At 42.4% G+C, this 26,743-nt stretch overlaps 1 protein-coding gene across 5 annotated transcripts in view; it reads left to right on the forward strand.

Annotated features, from left to right (window-relative positions):
* The window catches only part of PKP4 (plakophilin 4), an 85,025-nt gene extending 59,676 nt beyond the window's left edge, over positions 1 to 25,349 (forward strand). For 4 of the 5 annotated variants that reach the window (XM_074593638.1, XM_074593634.1, XM_074593636.1 and 1 more), the window contains exons 10-22: positions 2,158 to 2,286; positions 5,729 to 5,942; positions 13,944 to 14,127; positions 15,414 to 15,531; positions 16,029 to 16,220; positions 16,364 to 16,537; positions 17,453 to 17,603; positions 19,699 to 19,894; positions 21,501 to 21,585; positions 21,687 to 21,804; positions 22,844 to 22,975; positions 23,697 to 23,770; positions 24,348 to 25,349. In XM_074593638.1, the coding sequence (XP_074449739.1) occupies positions 2,158 to 2,286; positions 5,729 to 5,942; positions 13,944 to 14,127; positions 15,414 to 15,531; positions 16,029 to 16,220; positions 16,364 to 16,537; positions 17,453 to 17,603; positions 19,699 to 19,894; positions 21,501 to 21,585; positions 21,687 to 21,804; positions 22,844 to 22,975; positions 23,697 to 23,770; positions 24,348 to 24,596 (2,016 nt within the window). In that variant the 3' untranslated portion in view covers positions 24,597 to 25,349. Of the gene's footprint in view, positions 1 to 2,153; positions 2,287 to 5,728; positions 5,943 to 13,943; positions 14,128 to 15,413; positions 15,532 to 16,028; positions 16,221 to 16,363; positions 16,538 to 17,452; positions 17,604 to 19,698; positions 19,895 to 21,500; positions 21,586 to 21,686; positions 21,805 to 22,843; positions 22,976 to 23,696; positions 23,771 to 24,347 lie in introns of all 5 variants that reach the window. The other variant, XM_074593637.1, reaches the window with a different exon arrangement.
* Positions 25,350 to 26,743: the final 1,394 nt, after the last annotated feature.

Raw genomic sequence — 26,743 nt, forward strand, 5'->3', positions numbered from 1 at the left:
TTCCGTGTAGAAATTGTTACAGGAAATAGTTACAAATTTAATGAGAATTGACTGGATTATTCCAAATATTTTTGAGTAACTCTACAGATCAACCTGTTAATACTGTAATAAATTTTCTCTTTATGGGAACGTGAATCGGGATTGAACATTAGAAAGTTCATACCTAATTTATTTGAATGAATTTTTTGTGAGCAGCCGGCTTAAGTTTCCGAACAACCTAAGTTTAAAAATGATGTATAAATGTACCATTTTGAAAGCGAATACACATTCGTGTTTTTAAAACAGTTACTAGTTTGATGCTATAAGTGTATGGACACAGTGTGGGCATGTGACAAGTGTAATGTTATCACTACAATTTAGTGGAGACACCATTCATTAACACCTTGTGTCTTCAAATGGAATATCAAAATCCAGTCCAAGCAAAGCTTGGAGGGATTTCTGGTACTGCCTGTCTTCAGTGTGGTATGTGCTGCCGGAAACTCCAGCCCCCCCAGAGCACTGGTCCATCGGGGCAGTGTCTGGAGGCTCCCTGTGCTGACAGCACGTGGCCGGGTTAGAGACCCCCGGGGCAGAGCACCTCGCGCGGCTGGGGACAGGCTCCGGGGGCTCATACGGGAACATCGCGGCGCCGAGTACACTGTGAAAGAGGGGAGCCGATAGCTGTGGCAGACCAGAGTCTGACACCGAAAGCCTTGGGGCATCCTGCGTTCCGACGGCTCATAGCACGATTCAGGTGTTCTCTAGTTTGGCCCTGCCCTTCGGTCTCGAAAATAAAAGCACTGTCTTCAGTAGATCTGCTCAGTAGTGGAAAGTAATGTATCTCTTTTTTTAAATAGATATGGAGAGACTGGGTTAATTTCATTTAACTGAGGGGTACAGACATCTAAATGATGTTAGCAGGATAATCTTACCTCTGAGTAACGCTTGCCAGCTGCATGCTACCGCTGGCCTAATCTGGTGGGGTTTACAAGAAAAGTTACTTATAATAGGGATGCTTCTCATTCATAACAAGGAACTTTAAAGAAATTCTGTCTCAGTTTTCATTGCTGATGCACCTTCTTATCTTGCAATTTTGCAGTGGAATAGTTTTACCTTACGTTTTAATCTGTTCCACTTTGCGCTTTGCAGATGGCGCCGTCGCCGGGGTTGGGTTAGTGTGTTACCAGAGCACATTGCTCTACGGAAACAGCGAGGGAGCACTCGGAAAGCTGCCGGTTTTATTAGAAAGGCAGTTTTCCCTACGTTCTTCCTGCCATTAGTATGGAGAAATAAACCTCTAAGTTGTTGAGCAGTTCGAAGCAGGCACGTAGCTGAACTTTCCCTTGTTGGTGACTGTAGGAACCGGGGGAGACCCGACTGGCCGGGCTAGCGTTAGCCTTTGAATAGCTCCCAGAATGCTAGTCTTGGAACATCCTTTTTTTTTTTTTTTTTTTTTTTTTTAATTTACTTGGGGTTTTGAGCATAGGAAAACTTAGATACTACTATTTTTTTTCCCCCTCAATCTTCCTTTACAGAAGGAAAACAGCCCGGCAAATATTAATGGGTATATTTCTAAATCTGTGAATTTGGCATGGATATGTTTAATGACTTTTCCAGGATTTGTCTGCAGAAAATAGTTTTGTTTAATGAAAGAGATATGATTTTAATGATCATAAGTTTATAATTGCTGAATAGCTCAAATTATGCAAACTTCCTACATCTGCTCATGATGCTGAAATTTCAGGCTGTGCAAATCTGTTGAAGTATAATTGACTTCCGACTAGAAAGGACATTGAGCACTGAGGAAAAAAAGTATGACGTCCCCGAGCGGCATTGTTAAGTGGCTATTTGTTGCATTACATATTTAAGTTTTGGGAGATTTATGTGGTTTTGAGTGTTTGGATTGGTGTAACTTTAGTATATATATATATTTGTGTGACCAACAACAAAGCTAGCTGGAGCACACAGGATATAAAGCATCCTTTTCCAATTGGAAGGCTAAAAGGTGATGTGGCTCGTAGTTATTCTAACATAGCTGGTTTTCCTCCCAGCCCTGATGTTCCAGAACAAAACCAGAATTGTTGAAAACTCTTAAGAGGCTCTAGTAATTCTGCTTAGAAATAAACACCTGTTTGTAACTAATGCCCTCTCTTGAACGTGTTCGTCTCCTGAAGGGAGTTTGCTTGGCGAGATCCAGAGCTGCCTGAAGTCATTCACATGCTGCAGCACCAGTTCCCCTCGGTGCAGGCGAACGCGGCCGCCTACCTGCAGCACCTCTGCTTCGGAGACAACAAAGTGAAAACCGAGGTACTGTGCCCAGCGCCCTTCTCTTCCTGGGGAAACGGTGAAAGAAAAACTAGAGCTCTCACCTCCTCGGGGTTTTGTCATCATAACACAGTACTTTGGACCCTTTGGGGTTTATGTTTGTACCAGATGCATGATAATACTGAGGTACCTAGGTGTGTGTAATTACACACACACACAGATTTTTGTGTCGTAAGAGTCTGCGTGGAAATTATGTGAAAGTATTTTAGATTCACATTGTGTAATGTAGCAGAACTGTAAAGTATGTTTATCGGAGCCTGTTTCTGTGCAACCTGCTGATGACCGGAGACTAAGGAAAACAGGAATTCTGGAAGGCTTTCCACTGGTTTTGATCAAGATATTTTAAGGCATCGTAGGGAACGAGTGAACTGCCAAGCAAAGGAAAGAAATCCAACCCTAGAAATATATAGAGGGTAGTATTTATGTCGATATGATGTGCAGGAAGGATGTGTCTGAGTGAAAATTCGGATTATTGTTGAAATTTCTAGAAACTGTTTGCATTTGAAGAGCTGCCCTTTTTGCAGAGCAGCAATGAGCTGTTGATCTGAAGGAATTTGCTTTTTCGTTCATATCATATGTGTATGTTTTCTGTTATTTTCAGTATGAATGTTATTTATATTCATAAAATGTTGGTGCAACTTTTATGAGAAGATAGCTCAACACAATTTACTGCTGCTGGAAGGCAAGTAATCACAGATTTATAGGTAGTCTTGCTATTTTATAAGGGACCTGACAGCTTATTTAGGAATTGTTGGGATATTATTTGTCTGCAAATGTTCATCTACCAGGAGATTTTACGTTTCTTCACCGCTTCAATTTTCATTGTTACAGAATTTGTTTTAGAAATTATGGAATGTCTGCCTTAATTTTTTTCAAAAGGACACAAACTAAAAGAAACGTGCCAAAGTTTAAGCAGAAGTTGAATGTGGCTTTAACACTTATGTCATGTATGAAGTGGTGTCTCAACTGTTTATCGTTAGAATACAGGTAGAATTAGAATTAGAACTGTTTAGCATTAGAAATATTTAATATGTTTTAAAATCGGTTCAGGTAATAAAGAATTATAGACATATTATACCATATAATCAAGCTCATAAAACCTCATCCAAAGACAAAGGTTGTCTTTTGATTTAGAAGACAAGATGAGTCGCGGTAGCCAGCGAGACAACTGTAAACGCAGACCGCCTTCCACTTAGTGCGTGGAATTCTGGAACAGAAAATTTCTCCTTTTCAAACAGGGAAGATTTATGTACTGGCACAGTTATTTCTTTTGAATGGGAATAATCGGCTGTTATAAATCCTTAGAATACTATGACAGAAAGAATGTCTGGCGTCTAGGAGAGGAGAATATTGCTGGGCTTTTGGGACAGCAAGCCTTATGCCAGTGCCTCTTAGGAAGCAGCTGTCCCCTGGGTTTGGGAAACGCGACGGGATCGTGGCAGCGGGGAAGCTGCAGTCCGTGTGCCCTTCGGAGCAGAGGCCAGCACGAGGACCTAGCTGGAATGGGAAAGGATCGTAATTATTTTAGTGACAAATTTGGTGAAAACTTTTTGAGGACTGCTTTTGTGTTTTTATTCATTATTTACATTTATTATTTTATTGCTCTGGTAAAGACCAGATTAATTTGCTAGAGTATTAAGGATAGTAAAAGCCTAGCAAAATGAACTCGAATACTTGCATTGCTAAAACCTGAAGGTAAGCGTAAGAAACTACCCGGGAGTGTGGCAGTCTTTACCATTTAAATTAGCTATGAAACTACACAGAATGAATAAATTACACTTCCATGTAATGAATATCTGTATGTAAATACATACGATACTGATATATTAGTTCATGAATGTATCATTCTACAAGAATTCTGATTTTGCAAGAGTTCTGATTTTTTTCAATTTAGAAATTGAAATGTCAGTTCAAACTGGCAGCAGCTGCTACATCTTAAAATAGTTAATGACTCTGTAAAATACAAATCTTAAGAATGGATTTCTAGTCCAGTTTTATTTTGAATTGTATACACAAAAACTCTACCTCACCAAGTGTTGAGTACAGATTGAAAAAATGATAAAGCTATTTTGTTGTTGGTAACTTGTATGTCTGTTATGGATGGGTAGTGTAGATGGAGTGTTTCATGTGCTGTATTGACGTACAAGAGGGAGATTTAACTGAAAAGTCTGAATAGTTACTTGTTGCATCATTATTTAGTAACAGAAATAAGAATGATTTGCCTTGAAAAAAAACCAACTCTTTACATTTATTTTTTTTGATAGCATCCTGCAGTGTATGCTTTCAATGTATTTGGTGTCAAATAAATAATCTGTAAGGTAATATTCATTCCCTAGCTACAGAAATCTTGCCAGGTGAATAACTTTAAGCTTGAAGTCGACTGAATGCCATTAGATACAGACTCCTGCTGGCTTTTGGCGTAGCAGCGCTGTGTCTAATTGATCATCGCTGAACTCTGTCCCCATGACGTGTAACTTACATGGTAGATATATCTAGGTGTGTAAATATAGGTTTCCTTTTGAAAAATATACATTTTAAAGAGAGGCCTAAAAAATTTCCAAGTCACCAGTCTTTCATTTTATTTCTTTTCTTCTACTTAAGAGGTGACAGGTAAAAATCACATACAGTGTTGGTCAAAGACCTTGCATTGCAATTTGGTTTTTTCCAAGCCTCTTCAATTTGGCTCTTTTAAGGTGTGCGTAAAGGTATTAACTGTTTTGCTACCCCGTCCAATTTTCAAGAATGTAATAGAGAGAAGGTTTATTTTGTAAATATTACAGAATCCTAAAATACTTGAATCATTTATCATTTCTGTAAGTTATTTTGAACAAGGAAAAGTACTACATGGAACGGAGATCTCAAAACACAACGTTAACATTTTTTAAAAAATACAAAATGACAACGAAATGCAATTAACCTGCTTTAAAGCAAACAATACAAAAATTTCTTTTTGTTTTATGAAATTTCTGCAGAGTAGACCTTCCTTTTAAAAAGAACTTCAGATATGCTGATAGGACTGGATATATGCTAGTTTGAACTGATTTGTGTGTGTGTAGTTAGGTGTAACAGTTTGCATTTAAATATTTGCAACTTCTTGATTCTCATATTCTCTACAAAGGTATTCCGAGGTATAGGAAATTACTTTTAAAACCGCATTACTAGGAAGCAAAGCTTCAGCAGTAACAATTCTTCTCTGAACACAGCCAATGGCTGAAGTGTCCACCAGCCTTTCCAGCAAGGATGCGAGTGCTTCGCGGGAATTTTCAGTACAGTGAAAAAGTCGAGTTACTAAGATTTACCAACAATATTTCTTCTTGAAGTAGCACGGAATGTACTGGTTTTATAACGATAAGGCCTTTTAGATCTGTAGAGTGAAATGGGTGGAATCGCTGGGTGCTGATGTTCCCGACGTTCCATGTTCTAGGTGTGTAGGCTGGGAGGAATCAAGCACCTGGTTGATCTCCTGGATCACAGAGTCCTGGAAGTTCAGAAGAATGCGTGCGGCGCACTGAGAAACCTGGTTTACGGCAAGTCTACTGATGAGAACAAAATAGCAATGAAGAACGTTGGTGGGATACCTGCCCTTCTACGATTGTTGAGAAAATCCGTTGATGCTGAAATCAAAGAGCTTGTAACGGGTAAGTTGCGAATAGAAACAGGCAGGGAACTATAATACAGATTATTTTTCTGAAGTGGATGAGGCTGGAATAACAGGTAAGTGACTGGAATTGAGTATATTGACCGGATTTTTATTTGTGATTTGGTATTTTTTTGTGAATACGACATCGCTTATTTTGATTACTGACAGTTAAAGTATTAGCATAAAGGTATAGATTCGCTGGGAGAAGTGAATCTCGAGCTCCACTTAGGGTAAATTTTCCCCTGGTGTGGTTCTCCTATGTACGCAGCCAGGTGTCAGGCAGATATTTATTGACTCCTAACCCTTGTTTTATTCCAGGCTTTCTTTATCATCTGATTACAATAGTTTTAAGTAAGATCTTGCAGAATTTATAAGATGTACCCGGACTACGTAAATGTATGTTGAAGTACAGTTAGAAAATTGCAAGTATGGAAATTATAGGAGCATCTCCATGTGCAGACTGTTAGCAGAGTGACGGCAAGCGACTGTGCGCGCTCCCAGCATCACGAGTGTGAGGCAGCAGATTTAGCTTATAACCCATGAACCTGCTCGGCACTTGGTGCAGACAGAAGGTGCAGAAATAATAAATGATTTGCACTTCTAACACATGCAGGAACTTTATTTCCATCAAAACAAGGTGGAATTGTTTGGCACTGCGTACAGCTGCTATCTCCTTCTCTTAATAGGGGAGTGATTTGTCTATGAAGGTTTTAGGGGATTGAAAAATATGAGAGGACAGAAAAAAGTAGTTTTCACTTTCTTTAAATAGTTCCTCTTTCAAGTTTTAATAGCTTCCTTGTTTGATTTTGTTAAACTCCAAAGCTTAACTACTTACCTGCTAAACAAAGCCCCCCAACAGGGCTGGAGTCAGAGGGGAGGGAGGTGTCATCCCGGGAGCCTGTCCAAGTTCTCTTTAGAAAAGCTGTTAAGCAGAGAGAGGACTCTGTACAGAAGGTATCCAAAGCCTTTAAGTTCATATGCAGGCTGTTTTCCTTAAGTATTTTCCACATAAGCAAGCATTAAGATTACCTGCAGCTTTCATGTTCTCTCTAGAAACATACAGTTTTTCCTTAAGAAGTTATGTAAATGGAATACTGAAAGCTAGAATTACACATTAGCTGTCTTGTCTGCTCTACAGAATTCATGTTTATGTATCTAAAATACTTGTGCTTTTAAGATGTTAGGGATGGTTCCACAGACTAAGCCAAAGTCAAATGCTTAAATAAGAAGGTATTTAGTTGCTACTAAAAAAACCCAAAACTCTACTCTGTTGTCTTTCAAAAAAGATATAGCACGTCATCTGTAAGTATAAAGTTTTTTCAAATAAATATGGTATTTAATTTGAATTATAAATAAAGATTACTACTTCAGAAAAAGTGACTCTTACTTTTTAACACACATATTTTAATTTTTTTTTTAACCAGCTACACCAAAATGGAAAGTTTTGGCCTAATTGTCTTCTGGCTAGGTCAGTGGCATTGACTTCTTTTAGAGTGCGACTGATGCTGGGTGCTTAAGAAGAATCCACTGCAGACTTTTGGGGAGCTTAGGGATTTTTAAATGCTTCTATAAATAGCAATATAAAGAAGTGGGAAAGATCCAATGATTCAATAATTCAATAATTAAATTAATAGTTCAATAATTAAAAAACTCCACCTATGTCAGAACTAAAACTAGCAAACCCACCCAGTTTACTTTGTGTTCCCAGATTAAAATAATGTAGATACAGTTAAACTAGTATCAATCTACACCACTAGAAACACTAAACATCTGATGTCTAGTTTAAAATTAGCACTATTCATTACTGCAGTAGTTTACTCATAATTTTTCATATAAAGTGGATTTTCCAGTGTAACGTTTCTGGATGAAGTACAATGCTTCTCTTTTTGCTGAGGGTGGTCTTTCTTCCTCGCTCAATGAATTCTCCTTTCATTGTTACCAGTGTCGATTGCGGTTGAAAAACAGCAGGTCTGTCTGCTGTCATCGCAAGTGAAATTCATCCAGTTTACTTTAATATGCAGTTAGGTAGATGAAAACTTTATCCCGCATAAGTGAAATTAGAATAACAAACTTCTTGCGATCCGTATAGATATTTTTCACACGAATTCATTTGTATAAAATTTGTGAGGAATTATTTAGTCAAAAGCAATCTTTTAACCTCAGAAATTATTTGGGAACATGCCCTAAGGATTAACTCTGCTACGTTTGAAAAGCTAGCGTATTGGGGGAGGGCTTAATGGCACAAATATGTTTTAGAGGAGTTAGAAAGCAGTAGGAATATGGGGGTCTATATTTAATTAACTGTAGCTGAAATGCCAAGATTGAAATGCAGAGAGATAAAGAAGTGGAAATTGAATAGAAAGTTACATTAAAAAACATAGAAAGCTTAATTGCAAAACCCCAAGAATGTTTTAAGAGGGAAGCAAGTCATCTTTTTAATGGTTGTAGATTATTCAGAAAATAAAATGTGCTACATTGCTTTTCATAATCATTATATGAAAATGAAGTAATACATTTTTTTTAGAAGTCTTTAAAAGCTGTGCATTGGAGCGCATTGGACCACTCTTTGCCGAGCTCACCCCAGCCGCCCGCGGTTGCGTTGCCCCCGTGGTCCCAGCGCCCTCGGCAGGGAAACCGCTCGCCTGGGAAACTCCAACAGCGCGCACGGCGTCGGTATTTTGGCACGGTCATCTCTGAGAGCGGCGAGGGTCAGAGCTTCAGGAAAAATAGGGCAGGCAGTCCCTGATCAAAAAAAGAAAACAAAAAGACCTGCTTTTCATTGGAACTGCAGAAGCTTTCTCGTACGGCATTTTGAACTCTCCTGCAAAGCTCGCTCACTTTTATTTTTTTTTTCCCCCCTGGTGCTGTTACTGCTGATTTCCTTCCTCCATTAAGAATTATCCGTGCTTGGTAACGCTGATCACTTTTCAACTTTAGCCTTCTCTTCTCAGGTTTTCCTCACCTCTAGGCAACGTCAGGCACTAATAGTGGTTTGTGATTTTTCTGCTGTATTTTATAGTACGTTCACAGACTAAGCAAGAAACACGAGGCCAGCTGGAGCGACCAGTTGCATCTTACGCAGAGTACAGTGTAACACGCGTAGGAAGCAGAAGCTCCTCTCCTTCACACCCGGCCGTGCTGGGGACAGCAGGGGTCTGCCGGGGTGGGTGCGTGGACTCGGCACTTCTTGCTGCACGGAGCTGGTTGAACGGGATGTCCACCAGTCTTACAAAATGAGGGAAATTGCAGCTAATAGCTGCAAAATTGAAAAATAAATTCGGAGGATATTCATCCTCTGCCTACGGTTTCAAACTGTCTGTTTGGCAGATGATTTTGTAACAGTTAAATACTTGTTTTTAAATATGCCTCCACAACAATGAGGAATAAAAAGGCAACTGTTACTTAAATGGCATACAAAATTATACTGTAATCCCAGAAGTCTCTTATACCTTAACACGGCATGGTACTGGCTCCTGCCACCATTTTCCTTATCTTTCAGTGGAAACTTCACAAATTATGACTTCCTTTGCCTCCAGGGTTTATTTCTAAGAAGCTTTAAATTTGGTCCCAATTGTCTTAAAATAAGTACTGTGCAAATAATGAGATTGTATTCTCATTTTTAACATGGAGACTAAAGGGCTGGGTAATACACAGTTTTACTTTGTAAAATAAAGAGCCGAAGACTTCTCCCAAATTAAAAAATAGAATGTCCTGGTGAGAGCATTTGCCTTCACATAATGACCGCAGGGGTGATAAATCATTAATCGTTTAATCAAGCTACCTCCTTGAGAGTCCAGCTTCTGGGCATGTTTTGACGTAGATGCTCAGGGAACGCCAGTGGTTTGCCGTTGGAACGTTCCCAGGCTGATCCGCACGGACAGGTCAATATGGCCAAAGTGTCACGGGCCTCTTGGAGGGCTCGGCCTGGGGGGTCCTGCGGCTGGTCTCTTCTGTGCCGTCGTGCCCACACCTGAGAAGCGGTGCTGCTGGCTGCTCTCGTCTGGTTTCTCCGCGAGGCCCTGGGGTGGCGTTGCTCCGGAACGGGGCAGGGGGTGCCACGTCCCTGTGGGTGGAGCGAGGGTGGCCATGGCCAACGGCACGGGTGCCGCCGTGCCCAGGCGCGGGGTGTCCCGGCTTCTGCTGCCTCCGCGCTGCAGACAGCGCCCGCGGCCCCGGCTCTGCCGCAGGCCAGGCGGTGTTTAGAGGCAGTTGGTGCCGTAAGGCTGGGGGCTCTGCCTCCACGTGAGTAACGGACACGGAGATTTTCAGAGCTGGTCACAGAGTCCAGCGCGCTATTTCCCTCTCTGCGTTAGGTAACTAATAGTCTGAGACTCGAAATAGAATTTTTCTCTTGCATAACTTGCTTTAACAACAAATGTTTGGGGGGCGGGGAGGAGGCTTAGGTGAGATCTCATTTCTAGTTTGCATCACAAATTGCATGAAATAAGGTTTCAAAAACTTAAAGCTTTAGGCCAGTGGAGCATTTACATTTCTCAGTTAGTTACCCATGGAGCACTCTTCTGCGGCTGTACGCGCTCGCTAAAGAAGAGATTTATGGCATGAAATTGGATATGGATTTGAAATAGCTTGCTCTACGTAATCAAACTACTAAACCTGAGGAATAAGTAAACTTCAGCTTATTTTGAGCGTGTAGATGTGGTGCAACACAAAGTTTGGTGAAGCCATAAACAGCTTTTGAGAATCACTCAAAACTTTTATGAAAAAAAACCTACACAACAACTTTAGAGAGTACTTTTTTTAAAAATCATTTTTTTATTTCCCAGCTTGTAATCAATTCTCTTTTGTTACTGGAAGTCTTGCTGTACAGGACCCGGAGTCAAAAGTCATAAATAATACTTTTAACGTGGCTCTAAAATGGGTCTGTGATGGCATTAAAGTATCAGTAATCTCTGAACACTTTAACACGTGACGTATCCATTGCTGTAGATTTTTCATCTTTAGTTCCTCAGGGTTATCAGACCACCAAGGAGGTAGTTTGCTGTTTATAAATTAATTTATTCTTTTGTTCTGTGTCAAAGTATTGGAAGGAAATGTATGATTTTCACAGAAGTAATGTTTCTGTGAAATAGCTGGTGATTTCAAAAGTAACCAGACAGTGGGTACAAGGAAGAGGTCGGGTTGTTCAGCAGGTGATCTGTCGCGCAGGAGGTCCCTGAGTGAACGGGAGAGGTGCGGTGCCGGGAAAAGGAAGGTTGTGTGGGCAGAGGGTCTGCGACGTGCCGCGGCAGAGCCCTGGCTCTGTGCTCCTCGCGTCACAATCTCTAGGAACCGCTGTGCGACGCATTCAGTGCCGGGCTGCCTGTGTCACAGCTGGAAATCGGGGCAGTCAGGAACCTCCTTGGGTATCTGTCCCCCCGAGGTTATTTTACTGAAGAGAAAAAGGATCTTTCATGCAAAGATTTTTCTTTCTTATCTTTGTGTGGCTGTGTTAAAAACTTTTGCTGTCTTTAAAAACTTTTGGTTTTGTAAACTCTTGTCTCGTGCCCCTGTAATTTATTTCTGAGGAAACTAAACGTTGAAGGTCTTGTCAAACTGAAAACCATATGGTTTATAGTAACAATTTTATGGGGCTATTGTGGAAATGCTGTTTAATGTGTTTTGCTGAGTGTACGCAGCTATACTACCTTACAGTTAGTTAAATACTCTATGTGAGGAAAATATTGAGAGTACGATGAGTACCTGGTGAGCGTTTAGATGCACGTCAAGCTGTGTTTCATAGTGAAAAAGATGTCTGAATGCCATATTTAGCATATTACTTGTATATACAGTTCTGCACACAATTTATGTCAGATCTCATACTTCTGTGTCTGAATGTCTTGTAAGAAGACAGTGAAGCAGGGGAGGGAACTACAGAATTCTGCCTGAGGATGAGAGATCGGTAGCAGTTTCACGTGACTAAAAGGTGAACGGAAAACTCTCCACTTCTTGCTGTAGTCTCCAGGAAGAGAGTTTCTGTAGGATTTTTACATGAGCTGTTGTATGTTCAGCTCTGCACTTCAGTATCTGATATCCCAGGCATACAATGCAAGAAAGCAGTAATGTCACCCCAGGCCATTTTTCCCATGTTTATCATTCGAAAACCCAAACCGTTTCCCCCCTCCATTGTTCATCTTGCATTCCTCCTTTTTGGATACTGGCTTTTCAGGTTCCACCTGATCTAGAATCATACCACATCACACGCGCAGGACCTTTGCTGAAAACTCTTGAATGGCTACCACCCATCTGACAATCTTCCTTCTTTGTCATTTTTTTCAGAAAATACTCCACAAGATCTCACGTTTGCAAAACGCTGGTGATCTTTCAGCCGCAGTGTCCGTAGATTTGGGTTCTTCTCACTTCATTTTTGCTCTTGTATACTTATGACCTTTCTTTTAGCTGTTAACTTCTGCCTGCGAAGTTGTAGAGGTTTCCGATGTAAACAATCTCTCTCTTAGGAATATTGCCAGATCTCTTCCATGTTCGTTTTTAATAAGGAGTTAAAACTTTAATCTCTAAGCTTCATACAAATCAGGATAATGATCTGTTTCTTCCCTCTCCCAAACCTCTTTCTTACAGGGTTGTTGAAGACTCACCCTTTGGCGGTCAGACATTCGTGCCTTTTTTTGAACAGGACAAAGAGCTCAGAAAAATGCCTTACCCCTTGTGGTAAATGTGCCTTCTCATCTCAGCCCGCCCACTGGGGCAGCAGATGAACGTACGGCTGGGGATCAGTAAGGCTCACAGAGGGCACACGGTTTCAGTGGGTCTTGGGTTTGAGCTGTAGCTGCCCTTCCACAGGAGGCTGTGCCGCTGGCTGCAGCACAACACGCGACACGTTTCTCCCCCAGCGCCGTGACAGCTCCAGTGGTGACCTCCTCCACAGCACCTCTGCAAGTCCAGAGCTTGCTGCTGGCGGTCACCCCTACCTGTCACGTCCACATCAACAGTTATGGAAGGAGGTTACCAGCAGCTGCTTTTCTTCGGAGATATTTTTTCTGTTCATGTAAATATTCACGCGTTTCCTTCTGCGCTGGAGTCCTCCGGGAGAGGAACCAGCTAGTGGTGCGGGATGCCTCTGCTGCCAGGCAGACTCGGGGAGCAGGGTCACACCTACAGGTGTGCCTATAGACGGCAGACATCAATAAAACTCTAGTGAATAGTAAATGACTAAACTACTTCCATTTTTTGTTTTATGTGAAGTTTTGTGCTGAATTAATCTGTCAAATCCAGTTGGAGCAGAAGTGTCTGCTGTGGCAGGTTTGTAGCAGCTTGGCACGTTGCCTGGGTGCTACAGAAAGAGATTGTTCTTCCCATTGCAGGTAGTCAGTGTGGGACTGATCTTTAGATACCTAAGATACTGGCATTAGAGAGATACAGTGAGCTCGAGGCACATACGATTCAGAAAGACGGAAAGGTGTTGTGCAGTTGAGATGAGTTTGTGGCCTTGAGGGAAATGTTCTCAGGGGCTCCTGCAGTGCAGCGGCGGCTTCTCGGGTACCACCACGGCAGCACCTCAGGAGAGAAAGGAGGGACCATCCCCCGTCAGTCAGCGTGTGTTCTGCTCAGGATTTCCCCTTGAGAAGAGCGTTTACTGACGGATGTGCGTGTTTTCCTTCCCAGTGGTGTGGGAAGCCTAGCTGCTGCTCTGGTAGGGTTACTCCGATTATCATCTCGTGTTCCGGCTCGTCCATCAAAGAGCTGCAGGGCAGCCAGACAGCTGGAGTGACGGCTGCTGAACACCTTGTCATCTGGAGTTGAGAAATATTGATTTCAGTCTGTAAAGTGACTCTTTTAATGGCAGCTTTGCTGACTACTTATCAACCCATTATGTTGGAATAATATTAAAGTTACGATGCAGAATAATTATATTTCTTTTTGTTTTGTATAGGTAAATTATCTTTCTCCTGTTTTAAGTGATGTCTCTTAAGTTGTTAGTGTTGCTTTATACTTGTTTGACAAGTCTTTTCTGACTGTCCTGCAATGGAAATCTTTTCTTAAGGGGTTCTCTGGAACTTGTCTTCGTGCGATGCGGTGAAGATGACAATCATTAGAGATGCTCTGTCGACACTAACGAACACTGTGATAGTGCCACATTCCGGATGGAACAGCTCTTCCTTTGATGATGATCATAAAATTAAATTCCAGACCTCCCTGGTTCTGCGCAATACCACAGGATGCCTGAGGTAACCTGCAGTTCTAGAAGACTCCCTCTGACAGAGTAATCCTGTTATCCAGCGGGTCCTTTGTGTACTGTGATTCTGAAGCAAAAGAGTTGCTGCATTCTATAAAGTACATGTAGTTCTATCATTTAGGCAGCTTTTGCGTTTGGGTTTTTTTCCCATATTAGGAAAATACGAAAAGTACAAAATCAGTCGCAAGATGCTAACTATAATGGCGAGTGGTTAAATTTGGTGGCTTTTTTTATAAATTACGATCATTGCACTTTTCCCCTATTAAATACTGCAATTTTTGTGTTGTGTATAGGGCTTATGAATATTATTTAGGGGAAAAAATGTGCATTTGGTGATTCTTTATTGTTGTATACATTTAATTATGTTTGTATATGCATATAGATCAGCGAAGAAGTGTTTGACTATTTGATTTGTGGATTTCTGAAACAGCAGTAAGAAGTGGAAAACGTATTCGGAATAATAAAAGGCAAAACTAAAATATCTGAAAAGAGAATTCAAGGGCCGGGGTAGTATATGAGCTATTTCTATTCATTTGTAGGTTTGTTTGTAATTGTAATTTATTAGATTTCAAATTGTGTTCCGTTAAACAGCAGAGTAAGGCCATTGTGTTTAAACAGAACTGGAATTGCTTTTTATACGCTGGTAACCCTTCTGAACTTCAGGATATTTTCATAAACCACTCCTTTGTTGTTGTCCACGGGTGGTGTTTAAGATGAGGAGCTTCGCGCTGCTTTGGTGGGGGGGCTGTGCGAGCACGGCGAGGGGAAGGGGATGCTGGAGGAGAAGCACGTCCCCGGGCCGGCGGTGGCGCGGCCGTAGCAGCAGCACTGTGTCTGGTGCGTGTCCGGTTGGCAGTGCGCGGGCCTCGAAGGCAAACGCTTTCTGCATCTACATCCTTTGCTAACGAGGCCGCGGCACAGAACGGGTCGCTGGTGGGGCCCCATTGGAAAAGGGGCACTGGAGGGTGTTGCTGGCAGCGACCAGCTCAGCCGACAGCCGCAGCGCCTACGGACCAGAGATCTGGGCTTGTACAGCCCGGGGCTTGGGACGGAGAAGGCCGTGGGAAAGGGGTTCTGCTGGTGGCCGGTTTTGGCAGGGAGGCAGCGTTGTCTTGAAATTGCAGTTTGAATCATTTATCTTTTATAAAAATTGGGGGTGGGTTGCTGCACAAAAGGGTACGTTTGCTTTTAACTTCTCAATCAGCTGCATAAAAGACTTCTAGAGCGCTTGTATGTCTGTCTGCCAACACGGTGCTCCTTCGTCGCTTCACCCCGTAGGAACCTGAGCTCGGCGGGGGAAGAGGCTCGGAAGCAGATGAGGTCTTGCGACGGGCTGGTTGACTCTCTGCTGTACGTGATCCACACGTGCGTCAACACCTCCGATTACGACAGCAAGGTGTGTGCGCCTCTCTCCTAAGGGATTTTTGGTGCTAAACTACGTGTCTGGTAGGATGCTTTGGGGTTTGTACGGTGTAATTTAGCACTGCGATGGGTTAGCTCAACTGGACTTCTCTCCCAGCCCCAGCTTACTGACACACAAATTCTGCTGCATAATGCAGCGCAACATACTCTGTGCATTTCGTTTTCATCAGCGTTGAAGTATTCATTCTCCAATAAAATAATAATAAGCTCTTGTCTTTTTCATTTTCAGAATACTAAAAAATAAGCCACTATAGTAGAGATTACTGTTATAAATAATTTCATATCTGAGTGTATCAGGAGAGAGATTGCAATTTTCCCGGAAGAGCAGACAAAGCAATGCCCAAGGCCCAGGACTAGAATTTAGTGCTTGTGCTGTGAATGCCTTTTCACCTCTACCTAATTCGCTAGGTTTGCTTTATCACCACGTAAGAAAGTAACTAATTACATGACATCTTTGTGGTTTGGCTTCAGACAGTGGAAAACTGTGTGTGTACCTTGAGGAACCTTTCTTACCGCTTGGAACTGGAGGTCCCTCAGGCACGTCTGCTGGGAATCAACGAATTGGATGACTTGCTCGGAAAAGAATCGCCTAGCAAAGATTCAGAGCCAAGCTGCTGGGGGAAAAAAAAGAAGAAGAAAAAAAAAACTTCACAGGAGGATCAGGTTTGCCGTTTTCCTTGTATTACAAATATATCAACTGCAGTTTAGCTAATGGGGGGGGGAGTACATAGCTTGAAGGAAAGCTATCGTACGTTGAGTGAAAATGTAGAGTTTCACGTAGTTGCCAATCTGTGTTCGTTCCCCAGTGGGATGGAGTTGGCCCCATCCCTGGATTCTCCAAGTCCCCGAAAGGGGTGGAAATGCTGTGGCACCCGTCAGTGGTAAAGCCGTACCTGACGCTGCTGGCAGAAAGCTCCAACCCGGCTACGCTGGAGGGCTCCGCGGGATCGCTCCAGAACCTCTCTGCTGGCAACTGGAAGGTTCGTCAAGTCCTACTCTTCCTCCTATCGCTGTATTTTCACTGGGTTTTTTAATAAGTTACTGGAACGTGTTTGGAAGGAACATGTAATTTTCTAGTGTGTGCCGGAGCCTCCCTCTCCCGCGCGTCTCGCTCGTGCTGCAGTGATGTTGTTTCCACAGCAAAAAGCGATGACGCAGATGGTAGACAGGAAAAGCAATATGGAAATGGGCCTTGGAATTGATACCTTTACTTTAAATAAACAGAAAAAGCTTTCTTCTGGTGCATATTAGGTCAAAATAATCTTCTGGCATCTTCCACCTCTGAGTTCTGGTGGGAAGGTACTGTCAAAATAAGACCAGCGTAAATAAATTGTTTGTATTTGCTTTATTATTTGTATTATTTATTTCCAGACATTCTTGCCTGTGGCCCTTGCATACTATATGTTAAGAAGCACCACATGAGAACACTTGCTTAATGTTATGTATTTGTCATGGAGAGATAAAAACAGAAATGTTAATTGCTTCCTTTGCTTGTAGAAAAACAGCTAAGACTTTTTCATTTTATGACCATTATAAAAACAACAACAACAAAAACCACAAAACCAACAGTGTTTCCTTTTCAGTAATTTGTCATCTATTAAGGTATTTTGTCCACTATTTTTTTTGTCCACTGGTATTAGACCACTTTTTTCAACATTGCTTTGTAAGAGGAATGAGTGAAAACAACAAAGAGACAACCCTTTGTAATAATAGAAAAGATATACGTTTAATGTCCTGGTTTGAGGTGAACGGGACCAACTTTCTGTTCAGTAATTCTACTTCTAACATGGCATCTTTTCTTTGGCAAATGTCCTCTGACATACTTTAAAATTACAATCTAGTTAGAGATCATTTCAGTTGCTGTGGATCTGTGAGTAACTAGAGTTTTACTGTAGTTCGCAGCGTACATCCGAGCTGCCGTAAGGAAGGAGAAGGGGCTGCCCATCCTTGTGGAGCTGCTGAGGATGGACAACGACCGAGTTGTTTCCTCCGTGGCCACGGCCTTAAGGAACATGGCGTTGGACGTGCGTAACAAGGAGCTCATCGGTGAGCACAGCCTGCGCTGAAGAGCGCGCCGTTACCCGCGTGGCGCCAGGGGGAGATTCCACCAGTAGAAATAGTGTGCGGGATCGCACTGATCCTGTCAGTCGTGTCACAGGAATTCATCTTTTTGGCAGCGGTAGCTTTTCAGAGTAATAGTGACATTTTAGTTTGTCTTTAGCGTCGTGCATGGCAATCTCTTTACCGTGGGTGGAAGTCACCTCAGCTGGGCTGCTCTGGACGGGAAACTGCCACTGCAAAATCTGGTGGAAAACACAACTACTGCCTTGGAGCTAAATGGCGACCTCCTCAGAGGGTTTCAGTGCCCCTCACGTACCCTCAGAGGACAGGACAGCTCTGCCGCCAGCACATCAGTAAATACTTTATTGAACAGTACTGGAGAGGAAGAGAGGGAAGAAATCCTCTCCTAGTAGCATATTTACACAAAAGCCCAGATATGGAGCAGTGTATATGTGTCTTTGCTGAATTAATTAATCAACAAGAGCGCTTGCTAGAAAAACTTACCGTTTCCCTTTTGGCAATTTTGATATTTAATGCTTTAAGCATTCATCTGTGCCTTTCTCATCTAGCATTTAAAAAAACCCAAACAACATATTTTCCACCTTGATCAGGAATCTCCTCCGTTTGTTATGGCAAGTGTTGAACATGCCTCACCCTCGGCTCCAGACTGCTGTGCCCTAAATGAACCCTCCTAACACAGGTCATGATCTAAAAAGTTTCATTTTTGTTACAGAAGCATTTTGTGTTGTAGACTAGTGGGATAAGTACGTAACAACTATTTATACAGATGAGAGTATCATTATTCTCAAAAAGATAAGCGCAGGTGAACAGAATTTTGTTATATATTTCTGAAGCTTCTCTGTCTTGGATGTTCAGAACTTGGTTTCTTGCAGGGTAGGGGTCGCATGTGTAAGAAATTAGTAAAAAGCAAATTCTGTTCTATAGCACCAGCCCTATACAGGTCATACTCAGGTGATACTCTCTTTTCAGGATTTTTTTTTTTCCCTTCCTGGCAAAACTTTTCAGTTCAGGAATTTACCTCCAGGTGTTCCCTCTCCCTGCCAAAGCCGTAACTATGAAAGGGTTATTGGCTTTCCAGGTACACTCCGAAACTAATCTTTGTATAAAATATTTTGAGACACAAAGCGTGTCATAAATTACCCCATGCTACTAATCTGTTTTATGCAACTTCACTGCCATTGGTAGGGGCAGGGATTAGTGGGCTTACATGGTCTAAACTCTGAAGAAAATAAGAGATTGGGGAGTGCAACAAATACCAATATAAATGGGTACATGCAAGCGTGTGTTGAGGAGCCTGCTGCAGGACGCGCAGTGGCGGGTACCGCTGCACGCAGCGCTGCCGGGGCGTTCCCCAGCGTGTTGGAGAAGTTGTTCCTTTAGTTTGCAGAATTTCTGTTTGGATTTTTTTTTCCCCTCGGGCACGTTACGCAAATAGATAGTTAATGGCTTTGTGTAAAGTTTATTCGTTAGGCACTGATGTATAAACACACGTCTTCAACAAAGTCAATTTATCATTCAATTAACAGCACAGGCAATACCTTGGCTTCAGTTCATTTCCCTTGTCTGCAGTGTGATGATTCCCACGCATCCGTAACTGAAATCGGAAGGAGTGAGATCTGATCTCTTGTCAGTAACGAATACGGTGAACAGAGTGTCTGAAAGAAAAAAAAAATCCCAGTTGCTGTAAGGGTTTCTTTAGCCTTCCCGTAAATGAAGCCTAGGAATGTGCAGCACTCCTTCCATCCCAATAAATAGCGTAACACTTTTCCTGGAATGATTCTGCTTTCCCCAAATAATTCCTGTTTACAAACGTTCCTGTTATAATGCAAAAATGCAACTTCTCACAGCTTTTAAGCTAAAAGGAACAAAAATAATTCAAAACCTGATCTCTAGTCCCTCTTGACTCTGTGTAAAATGTGAATTCTTGGAAGGTTTCCGTGGGTTTGATCCTCTGTATCTTATTGCTTTCAGATGCAGTTTTGTGATGAATTCTATAATTTCAAATCTTAACTCCCAAAATGTATTTTTTTCACTGGGTCCTGTTGATGGGTTTTTATAGGTAAATATGCTATGCGAGACCTGGTTAATCGCCTGCCAGGAGGCAACGGTCCAAGCATCCTGTCTGATGAGACGGTGGCAGCGATCTGCTGTGCCCTGCACGAGGTCACCAGTAAGAACATGGAAAACGCCAAAGCCCTCGCTGATACTGGAGGAATAGAAAAGCTGGTGAACATAACGAAAGGAAGAGGTGACAGGCAAGTAGGCAACACAGTTCACGCCTAAACTGTTTCTCTATTCCATTTAAAATGCTTAAGGATGTGGGAAATGGTTTTTTGAGTAAAACAGGGATCTGCTTTTGCGGTCCTGATCTGAGCAGGTAACGGAGTCTGAATGGTGCTGGGAAGGAAAGGAGGGGGCAGTCGGTACCAGCGCGTTCTACCTGTTCTCTGTCTACAGCTTTTGGAGGCTTTTACAGGTACATGCAGTAATCGCATTGATGGGGCCTACACAGGTTAAATGCAGGACATGGACCTGTTGGAACAGGTCCAGCGGCAGGCTCCAGAGACTCTGGGAGGGCTGGAGCCCCTCTGCTGTGGGACAGGCTGAGAGAGCTGGGGGGGTTCAGCCTGGAGAAGAGAAGGCTCCGGGGAGACCTTCCAGCCCCTGCCAGGCCCTCAAGGGGCTCCAGGAAAGCTGGGGAGGGACTCTGGAGCAGGGAGGGGAGCCATGGGACGAGGGGGAAGGGTTTTACACTGACAGAGGGGAGATTGAGATGAGATGTGAGGCAGAAATTGTTGGCTGTGAGGGGGGTGAGCCCCTGGCCCAGGTTGCCCAGAGAAGCTGTGGCTGCCCCATCCCTGGAGGGGTTCAAGGCCAGGTTGGCCGGGGCTTGGAGCAACCTGGGCTGGTGGGAGGTGTCCCTGCCCAGGGCAGCAGGTGGAATTAGATGATCTTTAAGGTCCCTTCCCACCCAAACCATTCTGTGATTCTGTAAATGTTATTAAAAAAAAATTGTCCTCTCTTAAACACCTACACGATTAATAGAATATTTAGAGCTTTTCAAAGTCGGAATATGTTGGCACCTTTGTCAGGATGTATCGCAATAGCTATTAATGGTACCTAGCGTGGCTGTTCGGTGGGTTGTAGGGGAAACTTGCCCCACCGAGCAGTTTTCCCAGCCAGTGGGATCTTCTGGAGCAGAGCTGCAAAGCAACAGGTGACGGAGAGCCCCGGCTCTCTGTGGACTTACTGGGGTCTGGCTGTGCCGGCCCTTGTGCCAGGGCTTTGTTAGCCCAGCTCGGGGCTGGGCTTGCCCAGGTGTTGTGCTCAGTGGTACAAAACTGCTCAGAACTGGGCAGCTGGGCACCGAGGAGCAGGAACGTGCAACAGCTCCGCAGTGGTGCAGGCACATGGAGCCCATGGTTTTGTCAGCAGCGCTGCTCCTTAGCGACACGGCGGCTGCGAACTGTGTCAGCGGGACTTGCATAAACCAGGGTATCGCAGGTATGCATTAAAAAGAATGTTCCTTTTCATGATTTTTAATTCTTGCAGAAAATTACAGTAGCTATTTCAGCCCTTCTGTCCCCATCCCTCAGCTGGGTGACCTGAGGAGAAAAAGCCTCGGCTGCCGACGGAAATGGCTGTGGGCCTGAATGGGGCTCTGCCCCGGCCCTTTGCCGCGGCTGCTGGCCCAGCTCTGTCGCGCTGGCGCAGCGCAGGAATGGGTTACTGGCACCTGGGGAGGTGACCTGGCATGCTCCGCAGCGTCAAGGTTTAGGCTACTGTGGAGCTCTGGAATGTTGTTCTTTTTAAGTGGGATTAAGTGGTTTTCTAATAATGTAATATTCTTTACTGCCTTAGGTCGTCACTGAAAGTTGTCAAGGCAGCTGCCCAGGTACTCAATACGTTATGGCAATACCGAGATCTCCGTAGCATTTACAAAAAGGTAAATTACAAAATAGGCCTACACTGGAAAGCGGTTCTGCAAAAACTCCTAATTTAATGAAAACCAATTTATTTTGATGTTTTTTTTTCTTTTTGCCACAGGATGGATGGAATCAAAGCCACTTTATTACCCCGGTATCAACACTAGAGAGAGAGAGATTCAAGTCACATCCTTCTTTATCAACAACAAATCAACAGATGTCACCTGTCATACAGTCAGGTCAGTCAAGAAATGTAGAGATTTACTGAAGGGGTACCTGCCATCCCAGTTTTTTAACTCAGCTTCTCAGCTTGCTACCAATTCTATCTAAAACTCGGTGTGACTTGCTGTTGTAGCTGTAGCCTCACAGAACGGGGGCACTTGAGAGAAAGCAGCAGACCGATAGCAGGGAACCTGTTTTCATTCCCAATGATGTAATGTCCCATTAGGATGAGCAAGACAAATACAAAAATCTTACTTTTTGGACTCATTTGTTTCTCGCTGTTGTTCCTTTAACACCTTCAGTGCCAGGATTTAGATCTTCATGAGGAGGCCGATACAAAAGCTACCTGAAGCCTTGTATGTTGTCTTCATTTAGCATTTTATTTTTCCAATTTACTCTTCTTTTTTATGTGAATAGACCTCTGTTAATACCAAGAAATATCGATCTACCATGACTGATAAAATAAGAGACCAGTTCCTACAATACTCTTGTTTAATTATTTCTTTACATGAAGGTAACGGTGCTCACGCATTCCTTCATGACATGGTTGACTTGAAAAACAGGGACTCGAGCAGGGGTTTGGCTTCCTACGAGAAGTGTACCTGCTGTGTCGGGAGAAGGGAAAGCAGGCCTGTCCTTCGTGCCCAGAGTTCCTCTCAGCCACCACAGCACAACACGCAGGGCTGAGTCCTTTGTCCCGTGCCCTACAACGTTCTATTTAAGTATAATGTCATAAACCCATAAACATTAGCAGCAGTATCACCATCTAAAGGCAAACAAATCACGTCATGTGCAAACAGAAGTGGGTCTGGTCCCTTGTTTCAGTTGTAGGCGCTATAGGGCAGTGCTCCACCACTAAAGTCTCGCATTGTCATCCCGTGGTACGTCGGTGAAAGCTTTTGTCGCTGGGGTTCTTCATGCAGGAAGAAGCCTGTACGTACCAGTTCTGTCCATGACCCACGTCTCCCTCGTGTTGATCCTCGAGGAGGAAGGGGAGAGGACAAAGAGGAGGTCGGGGCGGGAAAGGCTGACTGACAATCTCTCCTGTTTCTTCAGTTGGCAGCACGTCCTCATCACCGGCTTTGTTAGGAATTAGAGAACCCCGCTCTGAATATGATCGAACGCAACCTTCTATGCAGTATTATAATAACCAAGGCGATGTCATTACACATAAAGACATATATACTGGTAAGTTATCAGTTAGATGGACTTTCAACTGGAATACGTAAATATTCCTTATATGCGGAGTTTATACAATCCTGATATGGCCGGTTGCATCAGCAGCTTTGTTGCTACTTAATGTTGTTTTCCATTTTTATTCATTATATTCATTGCATGTGGAACAGAGCAGGTTTTTCATCCGTCTCTGCTATTTTCTTCAAAATTGCACACATTACCAGAATAAGAGAAGATCTGTTTATGTATTGGGAGGTGAGAGGTGTTTGGAATTTTTATTTAAAATCATATTACACAAAATTGTTTTATTATGCACATTACGTATTATATTATGTTATAAATAATAACATGTGGTTGTATATTATAATAATATGATATTATTAAATTATACCAAGATTTCATCTTTTCCCTGATCTCCCTTTTCCTTCTTACTATTTGACACAAGTTGCAAAACAATAGAGGTGGCGGTGACTGAAGAGAAGGAAATTCCTTGTTTTAAAGGTTATTCATCTGTAAAACAAACAACACAACACAAAAAAGCCTTTTTGTTTCAATTTAACTACTGCTGAGGGACAAAACTTGCCTTTATTGTGTTATATTATATTATTAGTAGCTGCTAAAATCTGCAGACTTGTTTGGGTGCTATATGATTTCTTCTAGGTAAAACAGAAGCAAATAAACATAGATCAAAGAATAAAGACTGAAGTTTATGTCGTAAACTGTTTCCTCACAGGTTCCAGCAAACCGTCACCAATTTACATCAGTTCCTATTCCTCACCAGCAAGAGAACAAAATAGACGACTACAGGTGACTCCACAATTTTGTTTTGAAATGACATGGATAACTCAACATAGACGGCGTTTAATGGAACCTGAGGCGGCCTGGGCGTACTTCGCACCATCAGCGTGCTTTTCTGTAGAGCAGGGCTCCAGCGTAGTCACTTACTGGCTGTAGTGGCCTTGAACTGACAGTTGCTTGTGTACTTCTGTCACCTTTGGGCTTGCTTTCTATAGTCGCATATTTTAGCACGTTCTTCTTGTGGTGGGATCTGAGACCACTTTTCTGACCTGACTTTTTTTTTTTGGTAGGTGTGGTCAGGTTTCATACTTTCTACTTGTGCTCTAAAAGCACTACTTTTGGAGTTACTAGCTTCCCAGTGAATGCAGAAGGAGACGCGGGGGCAGGCATAGAGGTTTTTCCATTTAGTTTAATTTAAAAATTTTAAAATATTTCATGGAGGTTTGAAACGAAATGTTACTATGATCATTGGTAGAGCTACGCCCTGTAGGGAAAGGTTCTGTATAATGGGTGTAAGTTTGAGAAACAAATATTATCTCTGCTAATTCTATTTTGAAAGCTTATTTTTCTATCATTTTGTCAACAGCATCAGCAACTGTACTACAGTCAAGAAGACACCAACAGAAAAAACTATGACGCATACAGATTGTACCTGCAGTCCCCACATAGCTATGAAGACCCGTATTTTGACGACCGAGTTCACTTTCCTGCTACTTCAGATTACACAACACAATATGGACTGAAATCAACCACAAATTATGTAGACTTTTATTCCACCAGACGATCTTCTTATAGAGCAGAACAGTACCCGGGTTCACCCGACTCCTGGGTGTAGCATCAAAGAGGAATAACAACAGTGTACTTCTCACCTTGCTTGGGAAGAAATGGAATGGCCTCGTTTGCTGTTTTGGTTATGAAACGTGAAAGTGAAATGAAAGAAGGAACAAGGAAGATTTTGTTATTTTTTTTTATTTTTTTTTTTGAGTAAGGAATTGTCAGGAATTAAAACTGGAAGGGATGGTTTTTTGCTCTGTTTAGATGTTAGGTATAGTTATTTGTAGCTCATGTAGTCTGGTGAGGGTGTGGGCGATGTGATGAAAGGTTTGAGAATTGAGTAAAATGAATTTGGAAAGCGTGTAGGTCAGAGCAAATTAAAGCTGATTTTTTTTTTATGTGAATAAAAGTCTTGTTCTGATAGTTTGTACAGAAAAAATAAAATGGATGCCCTTGTTTTATTGCTATTACTAAATGTCAAGATTGTATGCTATTCCGTCATGTAAATTTCTTTCGTTGGTGTAAATATGGAAATGCCACATTGGTTTAAAGTGCCATCCATTTGTAACGCAGTGTGTCATTTTAAAAGGAATTTGAAACATCGTGCACAAAAAAAATTCCAAGAAAATGTTATCAATTTTAAAAGGGAAAAAAAAAAGACTACTTTTAAAAACGACTGGTGTAATTTTGAAGCACAAAGTCCAGTCCAGTATATCTCCACCTCTCCCATTCCCTGCCTATTTCATAAGAAACTTCACTGCCATTTTCTATGCACATGGAATAACAATAAATATGGAAGTCTCATCCATGGAAAGCTGTTCCCTGTTCATTGTTTTTTATTTTCTGTGTGTGATATTCGAAACAAATGCCATGAATATGAAGCCTAATTGCATGTTTTTAAGGAGGTTTAAATATATTTGGGCCATTTTCCCAGCTTTCTTCAGTGCATACATTCTGAATTTGTCAGGCTGGCAGACCAAAGTGTGAAATTACACACTTTCCTCCTGTTACTCCTTAGACTAGTATTTTTACTTGTGATATGGGCAGTCCAACATACTTCAGAACTCTGTCCTGTTTTCTTCCCATCACTCCTCTACTCTGCGCCTTGCTCTCCCCAAGAAAATTAAGATTATCTTGCTTTCATAGACATTATAGTCTCCATTTTGACTACATTCTGCTTGGTTTTATTTACAATAGAAATCTTTGATTATTTTAAGTAACTATAAGTCCCATAGTTTGGTCATGCCGTAGAGTCTGTTAACTTTATACTGTCTGTAATCGTAATTATTGTTCCCCATCGTTGCACTTTTCTTTTGTTTTCAGTGTTTCCAAGTATCCCGACTGCGTCAGTGCAATGAGAACAGGTAAGCAGAACTGCTCCAAGTCTAGATTATACAGCAAATTCACTTTCCTTAATTGGTTGGGCTACGTCAGCCCCCTGACTGTAAAAGGGAAAAGAAACGAAGGGGTGAAGGGGCAGTGAAAGCGGTGAGTTCTGATAGCTCTGGTCCGCAGCCCTGCGGCTCCCGCTGGCTGCAGCACGGCGTCTGCTGGGCGCCCGCAGTCGGCGGGTGGCGCCTTCTCTTTCCTAGAAGGTGTTGTTTTTCCTTTTAAGATAGAAAATAGTTTCCATTTGCTTGACTTTTAAGTTTCTTTTAACAATAATTTTGCCACTGATCTTTCCTCATTGTTCTAGCTACCTTCAGAGTCCCGAGCAGGCTTTGGTACGCAGAAGAACATGGAGTCCCTGAGGTGCCTGTCACCTACTGACGGTGGTGAGCTCTGAGCCAAATACACTTACCAGTATTCCGGGAAGGGTTCAATTGGCTTCCGATAACAAAATAATAGGCTTGAAAGGGGCACAGTCTGTTATTGCTTCTGTGACTCTGCTAGTAACTCTCCAAAAAAGAGGGAAGTAGTCATTTCAAGGAAGCAACTGTGTGATGGAATGACTTTTGCTTCTCATCTGAGGCAGTTCCTTCAAGATCAAAACCAGCTCTCCAAGCACATGGCATCGGTGGGAGAAGTCACAGTCTGCAAAGGACGCCAGAAATCGGCAGCAAGGTTCTTCGTTTGCTCACAATGAGCATCAAAGTGGTATTTTGTAAGTTCCTTTATCCAGAGATATCATTACCTTATTTGAGATTCTAAATATTTCATATTTAGATGCGTACCACTCACAGGGCATTCATCAGTTTAAAACGCATG

Source organism: Larus michahellis, chromosome 7, assembly GCF_964199755.1.
Source record: "Larus michahellis chromosome 7, bLarMic1.1, whole genome shotgun sequence".
Classification (NCBI taxonomy): Eukaryota; Metazoa; Chordata; class Aves; order Charadriiformes; family Laridae; genus Larus; species Larus michahellis.